This window comes from Mauremys mutica, chromosome 1 (genome assembly GCF_020497125.1).
Source record: "Mauremys mutica isolate MM-2020 ecotype Southern chromosome 1, ASM2049712v1, whole genome shotgun sequence".
Lineage (NCBI taxonomy): Eukaryota > Metazoa > Chordata > Testudines > Geoemydidae > Mauremys > Mauremys mutica.
In genome coordinates this window covers 344,881,460-344,898,267 of record NC_059072.1, presented here as the reverse complement: position 1 = coordinate 344,898,267, position 16,808 = coordinate 344,881,460, and the positions used below count along the sequence as shown (strand labels likewise).

Sequence of the window (16,808 nt, the reverse complement as noted above, 5' to 3'; positions counted from 1 at the left end):
CACAAACAGAATGAGAATCTCTGCCCTGGAGAGTTTACAATTTAAACAGATAAAATAGACAAAAGATTAAGGAGAAAGGGATATAACAAAGAAGGTTTTGCAAATATCCTGTTAGTGCCACCATGTTTTCACCCTTTGTTTGGTTTAATTTTTTGGCTGGGGTTTTCTTGGGAGGGGATCAGCTAAACAGGGAGACCAAGGGAATGTAGGGAGGGAGAAAAGTTGTCAAGCTGAACAAACACTGTTTCAATTATATTCCATCTCTCTTTTCATTCTGTATTCCTTCAGGTTTTGAAACAGATTCAAAGACAGTCATGTGGTTCCTAACCTCTTCCCAATTTGGGATGTGCTACAAATCATCTACATTTACATCAATGATGTCTCATCACAAACATGCTCTCAAGCAGTTATATGTTCTTGATCCTTCTCAGCTAGAGAATGAATTCAACGCAGAACATGTTGACATTAAATACCACTTTGAACTGCTAGCAGGCTCTGAACCCCTACCAACAGAGGAATTCACAGTTTTGGTTTGACCATTAAACAGAGGGCCAGATCCTCAAGTGGCGTAAATCAGAATAACTTCAATAGAACTATTCTGATTTACATCATCTGAGAATCTAATTTGTGTGGAGTTCATGAAAGGCCTCTTTCTACTTCGAAGTTTCATTTGTTTAGCCTTTTAAACTTTCTTTAATCAAGACACTGTCATCCACAATTCTCACCCTCTGCTTATTATAGTTTTAATGATTAAAACGGCTGATGCATGAAAGAGGAAGTGTTTATTTTCAAAGAGGTAGTGGTGATTATTGCTGCCTTTTGTAGTTACTGTATTAACTGCTCCCTTGAAGGAAGAGGCTGCAAGTTGTGAGGAAATTAAGTGTTTCCTGCTTACTTTGAAAAGTTGATGTCTGCATTGTGACCCACAGATAAACAGTGTATAAAAATAAAAATTCACTGATAAGCTGTAACAAGTACTTCCGCACTTGCCTATCTGCTGAACAAAATCTATTGTTTTTGCTTATAGCTTGTATTCACTTATAGCTCCTGGTTTAAATCCCATTATGAAATCACAGCAGAGCTGTTGCCAAGTACTCCAATACTACTTGATGAATAAAACATATAATCAACATAGTGTTTGTCACAGACATGAATTATCACTTCTTTTTAACCAGTGACACTACTTTTAATTAGCACTAAGTGGGTTTCAAAAACCACTGGTTTTTTTCCTTTCATCAAAAAAATTAAAAGGCTATTGTATTATGTTGTCAGTGATAAAGAGATCCAACTTATTTGTTCTCAACATGTTACTATTCTGAGATGCCATCACTAGTACCAATTAAATATTGCACCATAATTACTGGAATTAAAAGGATTAATCTCAAGAGCATGTGATTTAAGGACACCCTACATCAATTCATTGTTTTGCCCAGGCTTAGCCTCTGTGCTTCAGTTTTATCAGTTCAAAAAGGAGGTATTGCCCACACATCTTTCCTTGGAAATTGGTTTGAAACCCATGGATAAAAAGTGCTACATTCATGCCAAGTTATATTATACAACTCTGTTTTAAAAAAAGCCAGACACTAATCCACACAAAAATATCATGCTGCATTGAGAATTCCAGAGTTGGGGCTAAAGGCATTTTTGTTTTCATAATTATGAACTCCCTTCTTGTGAACACAGTACAGAGGCAGGTCAAGAAACTGTTAGACTTAGCGCTCTATAGGAAAGGGGACCGTTTCTCAAGTAGACATGACTCATGCCATATTGGGTTTGATAGATGGAGTCCATACCTTGTACCCAGAAATTATTAGGAAGCCAATGCGGCTCTCAAGGAATTGTGTATTACAGTCTTTGTGGCCAATACAGTATAACATAGCAGGTAGCTATCACATTCTGAACCAGCTGTAACTTCCAATGAGCTTCAAATGCAGCCACATTGAGAGCACTGCAATAATCCAATCTGGACGACAGAAAGGCAGGAGTGACTGTGGCAAGATCCAGATCTGACAGAAGCGTTCAAATTCTCACAGTCAGAAATAGATGACAAAAATGAAGTGAAAGATATGTTTAGCTACCTTCCAAACAAACAGTCTGAAGGATTACTACATACACTACACTCCATGCCATATACAATTCAACTGTGGAATGTATAGGCAACAGCTATTAAGCATCACACCCTTTTAATGGCTGTTTTCCTGCTTCCCTCCCCACAATGATTTATTTTACAAGGCATTTTAGGGTTAAGCATGTTATAACTTAAAAAAATATATATACAGAAAATCCATCTTGAGCTGTGCCTAAACTAGAAAAATGTTTAGTTTCCCTCCGCTTCAGCTCCACCAGTGGGAAATTTTAGTAGAAATTTCCTAATGCAGGCACATGCAAAGATAGAAATTTCTAATTTAATAACAAAACCAACTCATATTGTATTCTTTGGGTCAGGGACAGTTTCTTACTAAGTGTATAATGCTTAGCTCAACAGGGCCCTGATCTAACACTGGACCTCTAGGCACCATTGTAATGAAAACAAACATGCTTAACCCGGCTCCCCCTCTCTTCCCCAATAAAACCCTAGCAAAACCAAAATTTCTTACAGCAGACCAGGCTTCAGAGACTTAAACGGCCAGTGACACTTCGACACTGCGTTCTTTATCTAATCATTTGACCATGCTCAGCATCATCATATCCCAGCACCCATGGTGGTGGTCCCAGAATGCATGGTGGCTTCCCCAGGTGAATGTGGAGGCTTGATAATGAATAATAATCCAAATTGTAGCTAGGTCTTGTGCGTTGCTGGGAAAGCCACACATTCACGCTTAATGTGTGGGAGTTCCTGATACATCTCTTGGAGGCAGGGCAACTTCTGTAACTGACAGGAAGAACTACTTCCAAAGGAATAGTTTGTCTTCTCCTTTCTTCTTTAATTTCTTTCCTCCCTACTTTTGCAATTCTGACCTCAAGGTCTCTCTTTCCCCAGCTCTTCTAGGTTTAGCAGCATTTCTGACTGTAATGTAAGCCATGGTACTGAAGGCATCTGATACAGCTGGGAACTGAGTTCGTTGTATTGCTCCCATTGAAAAAAAGCCAATTTTTCATGTCTCAATGCACTCTCCCCTTTTATGCACATGCAATTTTATGGACACAAACATTTGTGTTTTAGAGCATTACCAATTACACACATACTGGGTGGCTTTGTGTGTCTATTTTATAACGTGTATGAATTAGCACTTGAAGCTGCTTGCATGCAGAAAGAACACATTTTGAAAACTGTCCCACAATTTACATGCATTAGTTTGAAAATATAAACCCCTTCCTAAAGATAGTAGTCTCACGATCTTGATAGAATTTATAGGACCTGATCTTTCAAACCAATGCTGCAAAAGAGTTTAAGTTTTAAATAACGCATTATATCCAGGGCTTTGGAGCGGAGCCCGGAGCAGCTCCGGAGCAGTGAAGCTGCAGGTTTTTGCCTGGAGCTGGAGCGGAGCCGGAGCACAGCTCCAAAGCCCTGATTATATCAGTATAAGCCATTGCACAGAAGCTTAATTCTGTGAAAGATGGAATCAGAAAGAGTGATGAGGGGAAACAGGGCCTATCAGACATATGCATCAAATCCCCCAGAAGCACTATGTATCAAAGAAAACTCTGACATAAATCTTATTAGCTCTTTTGCTGAAAAAGCTTTAAAAGTTATTAAATACTATGCAATGAGGCTCATCAGGAAATACCAAAGTTAAAGTTCTCAGAGTAACATCACCTCAGCCATACTGGCCATAAGTGGCATTTTGGATCATCAGTTCAGCTGTTAAATTTGTACTAAAACTAGATGTTTTATAGGCTCTGATGTTCTTCATGCATATGTATAAGAAGCTCCTCCCATGCCATATCTTAAATTCCTCACCCTCATAATGTTGGAGTGTCCTTATCTTATAGGTTAGCATATTAATTAGTTTAAATGTATTAGCATATACATTGATTGGGTTACTAGGATTACATGCAGTGAGACATCTGCAGATGCTCTCTAAAAACACCCTAAACTGATACAAACTGGCTTCTTGCTGTTACCTGTCAGCAGTTTTCCTTAATTTCAGCACTTGTGATTACTACAAAACAAGCAAAACAAAGTCTTTATGCCATCCTGTGGTTTAAGGTCACTAATAGTTTACTTATGCTATCCCTGTGATACTGACAGATCAGCCAACTTGGGTATGACCCATAACAACTTAACAGGAGGCACTGAAATGTGATCAAGACAATCTACTTGGTATGTGAATTTCAAAAAAATATATTAGACCAGCAATCACTAACCCATTTATTTGCACTAATAGAAATCAGCTTGGAGATGCTAATTCCCTTTCATGTCTTAAGTGCTTTGTATTATACATGCGGATGGTTCAGTTAACCTTAAGATCAAAGATGTAAGATACTGCAGGAAACTAAGAACAACAGATTTAAAAATTTTATTAAGATGATGTTAAGAAAAAGCGGACGGTACAGAGTTTAAGCATAGAAGTTTCTGGTTATCAGGGAATGACATACAGATTATCGAGGGTGCAAAGTTTGGTTTAAGTGCGGGTGGCATAAGGAATACATAATCTGCAACATCCCCGATTGGAGGTAAAAGGTTGATGGGTCGAAGTACAGACATTGAGATACGAGGGTATGAAGTTCATAAAGTGGCTATGTTCAGGTGTGGAGTATAATGAGTGGATATGAGGAGGATGGACTGACCCTCATTTGGGTGAGATATCATGTTCAGGGAGTTTACGGTTCCAGTTCATATGATCCAACGGAGAAAGTCTCTTGGTCCCTTTCTTGTAGTCGAAGAATGATGTCACTCTGGCTCACGCCTCCTGATACTGTCAGTGGCTTGTGATGTGCTCGATATTATCTTCAACTTAATTATCTATGCCATAATGAAGTAGTGGCTAATTGCCTTATGTGAATGAATGCAACTAGTTTATCTGTGTATGCCTAGGAAATAGACGATTAACTTCAAAGCAACTATCTGCACTGCCTATTTTTCCTCCAGGGAGGTCCTGCTGTGACAAGAGGCTTGCCAGCTTGCTAGGGAGCTATAAAACAAAGCTCCGGGCCTGATCTTGACATCTCAGGTCTGCTTAAATTTTAACAGAGAAGGTTTAACCATAAGACTGAAGTTACCTTGGATTACCCTGGAATTCTCATGGAAGATTTTGAACAAATTCTACACCTGGACTGCCTATTGGACTATGACCTTCTAAATTGATTCCAGAAAGTCTTTTACAAACCAGCAGCCTCACCATCTCTGCTATGAAATTGACCTAACTACTTTACACACATTTGTATCTATATTGATCCCTAAACCATATATAACTCTCTTTTTTCTTTTATTAATAAATCTTAGATTTAGTTAGTAAGGATTGGCTGTAGCATATATTTGGGTGAAAGCTGAAATATTCACTGGCCTGGTGGGCAATGTGTCCGGTCCTTTGGGATAAGTAAAACTTTTATGGTGAATAAGGTTTTTAGTAACCCCTCATTATATCAGGGCTGTCTACACTACCGCGCGGGGTCGATCTAAGATACGCAACTTCAGCTACGTGAATAGTGTAGCTGAAGTCGACGTACTTAGATCTACTCACCATGGTGTCTTCACTGCGGTAAGTCAACAGCTGATGCTCTCCCATCGACTCTGCTTGTGCTTCACTTTCTGGTGGAATACCAGAGTCGACAGGAGAGCGCTCAGTGGTCAATTTATCGCGTCTATAGACAAGATAAATTGACCCCTGCTGGATCGATCGCTGCCCACCAGTCCGGTGGGTAGCATAGACAAGCCCTTAGAGTTGGCTGTCTAGATGGAGCCAAAGGCTGGATTGCCTAAAAGGGGACTGCATTTGGTTTCTGGTTAACCAGTGTGGTATTACGGAAGCTGTTTTGTTATTGGATTGGTGAATCTAATTATAGAATAAATCACCAATCTTGGGCATTGTCTTCCCTCTCTCTTGCAGTCTGCCCTGAGTTGGCACCCTCAGCATGGCCCATCCAGGCACCATGGGCACAAACCCTTTTAAGCAACTACTCCTACACAGGCTGTTTGGCCTTACACTCATGCTAACTGCTTGAGTTCTTCTCATAGGTCTAGGCCTATGGGCCCCTTGCATTTCTGCGTTATGTTCCTAGTCCTTCACCTTATAACCATTGTGCGGGCTACAAGCGCCTGCAAGGGCTACAGTACTTTAATACACATTCCAGTGTTTCCAGTCTAGGATGTGGGATTCCTGGAGGGGGAAAGGTGCCAGATTAGTTTTAGGAGGCGGTAGAGGATCACTGTGGGTCTGGAAAGCTGCATGATTCCAGATTTTTCACCCTTCAGGCCCCCAACACATGGCAAAGCTGCTGCCAATCTGCAAATAAAAGTGGTAAGTGGCTCCTTGAGAGCTGCCCACACCTGCCTCTCATTGTGACCTCTGACATAGCTGGCTGTATAAAAGTAGCTCACACAAATGTGGGTGCAAACTGCAGATTGTCATCCCCGGCTTCCCTTCTCCATTACACTCAGCTCGGCTTCAGACAGCATCAGTGAACACTCCCAATACGTAGCCTTCTAGTGAGTAGGAGAATGGGCTCAAAACTACCAAAGAAAAGAGGATACGTTCTTGTCTACACACAAAAATTGTACCGTATTAACTATACCATATAGTTAAAGCAGTACATCTCCCCTTGTGGATGCAAGTATACCAGTATAAGAGTGCTTATGCTGATATAGCTTATTATTGTCATGGAAGGGAATTAAGCTATCAAGCACCCTCATATTGGTATAAATGTGTGCACACAGAGGTGTGGGGGTGGTGTACCACTTTAACTATTTCACTAGAAAAGACACATACCTAACCCAAATAGTTAAACTGATACAAAATTCTGTGTGGATCAGACCCAGAAGTCAGAAAGAAATATGTATGAGAGCAAAAGTGAATAAGAAAATAAATAAAAGACAAGATGGGAAAAAGGACAGAAAGGAGAAATAATAGGTAGCAAAAAAAAAAAAAAAAAGAGACCTGTGTCAGGACATGGCCATCATTGCTCCAGTCCATTCCAAGCTTGGTTTTCAACAAATAAGATTGACAGCCACTGATATGCACAGTAATGTACAAGCAAGGTATGCAAGTTAAAGGTCTCATAGCAACATTAACTTCTGCATTACTTGATTTGTTTCTCAACATTCTGGACTTCAGCCTCCATTAACATAAGCTTTTTGCATTTGATCTCACTTTAAGTAAGAAAAAATGGGAAAAGAGGAAGTTAATGTTAAACTTTATAATTCCACTGCGTACTTCCCCAGTTGCACAAAGAGCATATTCAGCTATAGTTGCATCTCAGCAGTGAAGCTTCTGATACAAGTCCTGCTTCAAACAGTGCAATAAAGTGTTTATATGCTTCACAGTCAAACTCAAATTAAACACAGAAATACTGTACTGTACAAAAGTGATTTTCCTCTACAGTCATTTGCAACTATTTAATAGTCTTTCCCACCCCTCCGCAAAAAAAATTTACCCAAGGGATTAGTTAGAACTTACTATATGAAAAGTTGAGACTTTTCAAGGTGGTTCTTCTGAAGTTATCCATTTGCAACATGCCATTAAATATTCTTTAAAGCTTAAAGTATCAAGTTTGTTCTCTGACAATGGAACTTACTCCTTGTGGAACAGATTCTGCTCAAACTTTTTAATGTACCTCTTTGGACAGAGATCTAGTATAGAAAGTTTCAGCCACAAAGGAGAATTTTTGGAAGTGGTGAATATACAAAAATGGGTTAAAAATGAAAGTCTGCTTTGTGATTTACACTATGACGTTTGTTGCCATATTCACAAATTCAGTTTTCTCTTTTTATACAACATTCTAAAGTCATTATGCTAAACTTGTTTTTCTCCTCTCAATCCTGTGTTAGAGACCATTTGGATCAAAACAGGATCTTTGTTGCTAAGAAGCTAAAATAAGAAAGAGGGAACAGAAACATCATATTTTGATGTCCTTTAAAGTTGTGAAACATTGTTATCCCCATGTCAGGGCTCCTTCCCCACTCTGAACTCTGGGGTACAGATGTGGGGACCCACATGAAAGACCCCCTAAGCTTATTTTTACCAGCTTAGGTTAAAAACTTTCCCAAGGCACAAATTCCACCTTGAACAGTATGCCGCCACCACCAAGTGATTTAAACAAACATTTAGGGAGGGCCACTTGGAGCCCTATCTTCCCCAAATATCCCCCCAAGTCCCTACACCCCCTTTCCTGGGGGAGGCTAGAGAATAATATCGTAACCAATTAGTACAGGTGAACACAGACCCAAACCCGTGGATCTTAAGAACAATGAAAAATCAATCAGGTTCTTAAAAGAAGAATGTTAATTAAAGTAAAAGAATCACCTCTGTAAAATCGGGAAGGTAAGTACTTTACAGAATAACGAAAGACTCAAGAACATAGAGGATCTCCCCTCTAGGCAAACCTTAAAGTTACAAAACCAGGGATAAACCTCCCTCTTCCTACAAAGGAAATCACAAGCCAAAATAAAAGTAAGCTAACGCATTCCTTCGCTACTACTACTACTACTACTAATGGAGTTGGATTGCTTGCTTCCTTGATCTGTTTCCAGGATGCATCCGACGAAGTGGGTATTAACCCACGAAAGCTCATGCTCCAATATGTTTGTTAGTCTATAAGATGCCACAGAACTCTTTGCTGCTTCTCCAGGAAAAGGCACATGGAACAGACTGACAAAGCCCCCCCCCCCCCCCAAATCAAGATTTGAAACTATCTTGTCCCCTTATTGGTCCTTTTGGTCAGGTGTCAGCTAGGTTACCTGAGCTTCTTAACCCTCTACCGGTAAAAGAGGAATTAACCCTTTACAGGGTAAAGAGGGATTTTATGCTACCCTTAGCTGTATGTTTATGACACCCCATTTGTATGCAGTATTGTTATAGTCAGGTTGGTCCCAGGATATTAGAGACAAGGTGGGTGAGGTAATACCTTTTACTGGACCAACTTCTATTGGTGATAGAGACAAGCTTTTGAGCTTACACAGAGCTCTTCTTCAGGTCTGGGAAACTCACGCAGGCTATGTCTACACTAGAAGTGCTACAGCTGCACTGCTGTTGCGCTTCAGGTGAGGATGCTGTAAGCCAATGGGAGAGAGCTCTCCTGTCGGCTTAATTACTCCACCTCCCACAAGAGGTGGTAGATATGTCAGCAAGAGCAGCTCTCCCACCAATATAGCGCTATCTACACTGGCGCTTAGGTCGGAGTAACTTATGTTGTTAGGGATGTGGATTATTTACACCCCTGAGTGACGGAAGGTATATTGAAGTAAGTTCTAGTATAGACAAGGTCTCAGAGTGTCACTGATAAATACAAGATGAAACAGATTGTTTAGATGTGTACTTAACACATATTTAAAGGACCATTCAAGGTGAAGTGGCCCATTAACTCCCCTCCAGTCATAGGGAGGAAAGGAGAGGGGGAGAAACAGCTGAGGGGGGGCTTGTGTGTGGGGAAAGGAGACTAAGGTTATGTTCATGGGCGGCATGTCTAATAGGTAGAGGAAGGCTGTGCCTCCTCAAACAGCCCCGGTGGCCCCACCCACATTCAGTCCAGAGCTCCCCCCTGCAGCTAGTTGGCCCCAGCCCAGGCAGGCTGCAACGCTTCCAGGAAGGGACACCTGCTGGGGCTGGGACTTGGGGTAGCTGGGACTGCCCAGGGCTGAGGGGGCCCTGGCACTGGGGCTGCACTGCCCAATGCTCCCGGGCTTGGGGAGAGGGGGGGGAAGAGAAGGCAGGCCACACACACATCTGAGGGGGGGCACACACACGGTGCTCTGGGGTTGGGAGGAGCACATGCCACCCGGTGCTCTGAGGCTGCAGAGGGGGGGCTGGTGGCTGCAGGGGATGGAATTTGGGCTTGGGGGCTGGGCCCTCAAGCGGAAGGGGTGGGCCGAGGCAGGGGCTAGCCTCCCCAAGCCAGTGGTTCACCCACCGAACCATGGTTATGTCTACACTACAGACCTAGCAGCAAAGCTGTACCACTGCATCTGTACTGCTGTAAGGTCTCCCGTATAGCCGCTCTCCTGCCTGCATAATTAACCCACCCCAATGAGTGGCGGTAGTTGTGGCGGCAGGAAAGTGTTTCTCTTTTTTTCACACCCCTGACCAACATGCCAATGTAGACATGAACTTAGGCTATATCTATACTACAGCTTATGTTGCTCAGGAGTGCAAGTAAACCAGCCTCGCTCCCAGAGCAACACAAGTTACTCCAACATAAGCACTGGTGTAGACACAGCCAGAGCCAGTAGCAGAACAGAGAACAGAATCCAGGATTCCTGGCTCCTAGTACTTCCAATTCCAACCATCAGAGCGTATAACACCTAAAGCTTTAATTGCCTGAAGTTTCTAATGAGAAGGTGGGTGAGGTAATATCTTTTATCAGACCTACTTTTGTTGGTGACAAAACAAAAGCTTCCGAGGTTACGGAGTTGCTCTTTAGCATTGGCTAGGAAAGGCATGCTGCCTGGACGTCCTCCCCAGTTTATCTTCCTATGGGATCAGGACACTGTTGTAGTACGAGAGGCTTTAAAAAAAGAGGGGGCTAATTTAGCTACAACGAGTCAGGAAAAAGATCTTGGAGTTATCGTGGATAGTTCTCTGAAGATGTCCACGCAGTGTGCAGAGGCGGTCAAAAAAGCAAACAGGATGTTAGGAATCATTAAAAAGGGGATAGAGAATAAGACTGAGAATATATTATTGCCCTTATATAAATCCATGGTACGCCCACTTCTCGAATACTGTGTACAGATGTGGTCTCCTCACCTCAAAAAAGATATTCTAGCACTAGAAAAGGTTCAGAAAAGAGCAACTAAAATGATTAGGGGTTTAGAGAGGGTCCCATATGAGGAAAGATTAAAGAGGCTAGGACTCTTCAGTTTGGAAAAGAGAAGACTAAGGGAGGACATGATAGAGGTATATAAAATCATGAGTGATGTTGAGAAATTGGATAAGGAGAAGTTATTTAATTATTCCCATAATACAAGAACTAGGGGTCACCAAATGAAATTAATAGGCAGCAGGTTTAAAACAAATAAAAGGAAGTACTTCTTCATGCAGCGCACAGTCAACTTGTGGAACTCCTTACCTGAGGAGGTTGTGAAGGCTAGGACTATAACAATGTTTAAAAGGGGACTGGATAAATTCATGGTGGCTAAGTCCATAAATGGCTATTAGCCAGGATGGGTAAGAATGGTGTCCCTAGCCTCTGTTTGTCAGATGGTGGAGATGGATGGCAGGAGAGAGATCACTTGATCATTGCCTGTTAGGTTCACTCCCTCAGGGGCACCTGGCATTGACCACTGTCGGTAGACAGATACTGGGCTAGATGGACCTTTGGTCTGACCCGGTACGGCCTTTCTTATGTTCTTATGTAGGTCTGTGTAAGCATGAAAGCTTTCCTCACTCACCAGTGGAAGTTGGTCTAGTAAAAGATATTACCTCACTTGTCTCTAATATCCTGGGACCAACACAGCCGCAACAACACTGCGTACAATGAAGTTTCTAATGTTTTTCATTTTAATTAAGTATCAAGACTGGCAACACGATGCTCATGCTCAACGCCAGTATCATGAGATTGCTGTGAATTCATCTCAGTTAGTTGGGCACCAGCACTCAACACTAGTATCATGGTAATGAACGATGCACCACATCCCTGTTTGCCCTCATTGCTACACTAATAATCGGTCTGACTGTTCCTCCACATGATTAAGCCAATTGGAGGGTTAGCAAAGCTTCCTTGTTGCTAAGGATCAGAGCTGTGGGCCTTTTAATTAGCAGGTAGAAAACTGAAATTCCACTTCCAGATTTAAAAAAAACATCTGCACATATGTGATTGGAAGAGGCTGTAAGAAGAGTCTTTCTGAAGGGTGGGAAGTGCTCCCTTATGTGGACAGATAGTTGGTTGAGCAGAGTCCCTAGGGACTGTCAGATTATGATCCATAGGAAAGCAGTAGTACTACATGGAGTCCTTACTAAACCCATTTCCCTCCTACCTCCTATGTCTCTAATATGAGAGAGAGGACTTCAGTCCAGTGCTAGCATCCCAGTAAGGCCATGTGTTCATCCATGAGGTGCAGAGGGCATGCTGTCTGACCATCCTGTTGACTTCCTCCCAGTTTAACTTCCTACCTCCTAGGGGATTAGGACACTGGTATTGAAAGGGAGGGAGAGAGAGATTCTTTCCCTTCCAGCAGTCTATGTGAGTCAAGTGATTTTAAATGTATCAGATACCAACTACCCAGAAATCAATATGATTGGGTATAGTTCAAGCACAAGAGTTTGGCAAGAATCTCAAGAGCGGAGAAAGGAAGTGGCCTAGACACCTCCACAAAGCATTGACCCTGGACTTCATTGGTGGCCTTATTTTGCATGTTGACCTCCTGTTGCTAATAGGTGTGTAAAGTTTTACAATCCCTAAGCACTGTACTAGCATCACTGTACTAGTTCACTCTTGTACAGCAGTCTTGTAGTCATGTAGAGGGGTGACAAAATTATGCAGCACCCCAGGAGACTTTACAAGGAACATGACTAATTCATTGCCAATCACCATCCTCTGAGTGATCAAGAGGAAAAAACAGAGCAATTTATAGCAACCTTGTCTTACCCAGCAAAAGTCTACTGGCTGGGCAACATTACCCTTAACAGAAACATAATATTAAACTATTTATCAGAAAGGAAATAGGTTTTTCCAAATTTTCATTAGTTTTTTATATTAAGCATTCAGAGATAATGCTTTATACATGGAAAGGGAGAGAGCCTGTACTCAAATAGGATTACCATTCAGATGCTTTATGTCCAATTGCACAATGCTAGTAAATTAGAACAAGTTCCACTGAGAATAGCATTATCCAGCATTTTATAAGAGATTATTTCCATTTGCAACAAGACTGCAGGATCCCACAGGCCAGTAGTTTGTGACTGATGACTTCCTGTTTTGAAGTTTAAAGGAAAAAAAAATCCCCTACTACAGCCAGATACAGACCTGCCCCTAAACGCTAAACAGACACCTCCATGTGGGATTTATTTTAAAGCTCTGGTAAAATCTCACACTAGATTATGCACCACTATTATTATTTTATTGTGTGTAATACCTCAGCATTTAGCAGCACTAGTCAGAGACCAGTATCCCACCATGCAAGGAACTTCAGAAACACAGAACAAAAAGATGGTCCCTGCCTCAAGGAGCTTCCACTTTAAGTATAGCTATTTGAGCTGTATTTCAACATGCCTACACTGCAATTAAAAATCTGTGGCAGGTCCATGCCAGCTGACTGGAGCTCACAGCGCTTGGGCTAAAGGGCTGTTTAATTGCAATGCAGATGTTCAGGCACAACTACATGGCAATCAAACAGCCCCTGAGCCCGACCCCCATGAGCCTGAGCCAACTGTCATGGGCCAGGTGTGGGTATCCAATTGTAGTGTAGAGATACTCTCAAAAGGCTCTTTCACAACTGCCTGAGGTCTCCCTTGGTCCAAGTTAGACACAGCCTCTGAAGCATAAGAGAGAAAAAGGCCCTTAACAAACACATCATGAGAAGGAGACAGACGATATCAGACCCTCATGCCAGGGAGTGGGTGCTGATCAACAGAAAGAGGGGCCCTACCCAGACAGCTGTTGGCAGCCCTGCAGACACAGCAGAGAAGCACATATAGGATGCGGGTACCCCAAAGATGTTGGGAAAGGGGGTCTGAGCTGGCCCCACAGACACCCTCCTGCTCACAGACACTCATGCTGGGGAGGGGCGTGGGGGAGATGGCCGAAGGGGCTGGGCCCAGCGGAGGGGACCCCCCCAGACACTCACGCTGAGGAGACCCTGGCCCAGCGGAGGGGACCCCCCCCCAGACACTCACGCTGAGGAGACCCTGGCCCAGCGGAGGGGACCCCCCCAGACACTCACGCTGAGGAGACCCTGGCCCAGCGGAGGGGACCCCCCCCAGACACTCACGCTGAGGAGACCCTGGCCCAGCGGAGGGGACCCCCCCCAGACACTCACGCTGAGGAGACCCTGGCCCAGCGGAGGGGACCCCCCCCAGACACTCACGCTGGGGCGACGCTGGCCCAGCGGAGGGGACCCCCCCCCAGACACTCACGCTGGGGCGACCCTGGCCCAGCGGAGGGGACCCCCCCCAGACACGCTGAGGAGACCCTGGCCCAGCGGAGGGGACCCCCCCCAGACACTCACGCTGGGGCGACCCTGGCCCAGCGGAGGGGTCCCCCCCCCCAGACACTCACGCTGGGGCGACCCTGGCCCAGCGGAGGGGACCCCCCCCAGACACTCACGCTGTGGTGACCCTGGCCCAGCGGAGGGGACCCCCCCCAGACACTCACGCTGAGGAGACCCTGGCCCAGCGGTGGGGACCCCCCCCCCAGACACTCACGCTGAGGAGACCCTGGCCCAGCGGTGGGGACCCCCCCCCCAGACACTCACGCTGAGGAGACCCTGGCCCAGCAGAGGGGACCCCCCCCAGACACTCACGCTGAGGAGACCCTGGCCCAGCGGAGGGGACACACCCCCCCCAGACACTCACGCTGAGGAGACCCTGGCCCAGCGGAGGGGACCCCCCCCAGACACTCACGCTGGGGAGACCCTGGCCCAGCGGAGGAGACCCCCCGGCAGACACTCACGCTGGGGAGACCCTGGCCCAGCGGAGGAGACCCCCCGGCAGACACTCACGCTGGGGAGACCCTGGCCCAGCGGAGGAGACACCCCCGGCAGACACTCACGCTGGGGAGACCCTGGCCCAGCGGAGGAGACCCCCCCGGCAGACACTCACGCTGGGGAGACCCTGGCCCAGCGGAGGAGACCCCCCGGCAGACACTCACGCTGGGGAGACCCTGGCCCAGCGGAGGAGACCCCCCGGCAGACACTCACGCTGGGGAGACCCTGGCCCAGCGGAGGAGACCCCCCGGCAGACACTCACGCTGGGGTGACCCTGGCCCAGCGGAGGAGACCCCCCGGCAGACACTCACGCTGGGGTGACCCTGGCCCAGCGGAGGAGACTCCCCGGCAGACACTCACGCTGGGGTGACCCTGGCCCAGCGGAGGAGACTCCCCGGCAGACACTCACGCTGGGGTGACCCTGGCCCAGCGGAGGAGACTCCCCGGCAGACACTCACGCTGGGGTGACCCTGGCCCAGCGGAGGAGACTCCCCGGCAGACACTCACGCTGGGGTGACCCTGGCCCAGCGGAGGAGACTCCCCGGCAGACACTCACGCTGGGGTGACCCTGGCCCAGCGGAGGAGACTCCCCGGCAGACACTCACGCTGGGGTGACCCTGGCCCAGCGGAGGGGACCCCCCCAGACACTCACGCTGGGGAGACCCTGGCCCAGCGGAGGGGACCCCCCCCCAGACACTCACGCTGAGGAGACCCTGGCCCAGCGGAGGGGACCCCCCCCCAGACACTCACGCTGAGGAGACCCTGGCCCAGCGGAGGGGACCCCCCCAGACACTCACGCTGGGGAGACCCTGGCCCAGCGGAGGGGACCCCCCCAGACACTCACGCTGGGGAGACCCTGGCCCAGCGGAGGGGACCCCCCCCAGACACTCACGCTGGGGAGACCCTGGCCCAGCGGAGGGGACCCCCCCCCAGACACTCACGCTGAGGAGACCCTGGCCCAGCGGAGGGGACCCCCCCCCCAGACACTCACGCTGGGGAGACCCTGGCCCAGCGGAGGAGACTCCCCGGCAGACACTCACGCTGGGGTGACCCTGGCCCAGCGGAGGAGACTCCCCGGCAGACACTCACGCTGGGGTGACCCTGGCCCAGCGGAGGGGACCCCCCCAGACACTCGCGCTGGGGAGACCCTGGCCCAGCGGAGGAGACTCCCCGGCAGACACTCACGCTGGGGTGACCCTGGCCCAGCGGAGGGGACCCCCCCAGACACTCACGCTGGGGTGACCCTGGCGCTTACCTTCTGGGGGAAATAGCGGGTCTGGTAGGGGGCGGCGGGGCGGGGCTGAGCTCTCCCCGGGGGGCCCCGCCGGGAGGCCAGGGGCAGGGCGGAGAGCGCCCCCGGAGGGCAGCAGACGCTGCCCAGGCTGAGCAGCAGGAGCAGCCCCGGCAGCCCCAGCATAGCGACTATGAGCAGCGCCGCCTGCGCGCCGCCCGCTTTATACCGGCCGCAGCTCCCCGGGGCGCAGCCCGGCCCCGCATGGGGGGCGGGAGAGGCCGCGAGGGGAATCCCGGGGCGGGGAACGTGAGAGGAGGAAGGAGCGAGCGGGGGGAGGGGGCTGGTGGGGGGGGCCTCAGCGCCCCGCCCCCCTGCCTAGCGGGGGGAAGGGGTTCGGAGCGATCTGCCTCCGGCCCCGGCCCCCTACCCCGGCATGCTGCTCTGCGGCTCTGATTGGTCCGCGGGCCGGGCATGCCAGGATGCGGTTGGATTTCCGGGGATGGGCAATGAGCGTCTCTCTGGCTTGACTGCAGTGATTGGCTGCAAAGCTGGGGATGGCGGGCCCCTGATTGGCTGTTGCGATTGGAAGTGGTGATTGGCTGCCTGATTGGGCTCAGACGAGTCTGTGACTGTTACGCCCTGTTAGGCTGGGTCTGTAGAAGCAGCACAGAGGCCTGTGGCACCTTATCGCCTAACAGACGTATTGCAGCACGAGCACGCGTCTGACGAAGTGGGGATTCACCCACGAAAGCTCATGCGTCTGTCAGTCTGTCAGGTGCCACAGGCCGCTTTGCTGCTCTTTGACGGGTCTCTGTGACGAGCCGCGGTTGGCTACCG

General features: G+C 47.4%; 1 protein-coding gene across 1 annotated transcript in view; it reads right to left on the bottom strand.

Moving 5' to 3' along the window:
• Positions 1–16,257, bottom strand: part of LOC123372593 (prolylcarboxypeptidase) — a 62,040-nt gene extending 45,783 nt beyond the window's left edge. Inside the window, exon 1 of the mRNA XM_045020804.1 lies at positions 15,993–16,257. Within this exon, the coding sequence (XP_044876739.1) occupies positions 15,993–16,154 (162 nt within the window). The 5' untranslated portion in view covers positions 16,155–16,257. The remainder of the gene's footprint in view (positions 1–15,992) is intronic.
• Positions 16,258–16,808: the final 551 nt, after the last annotated feature.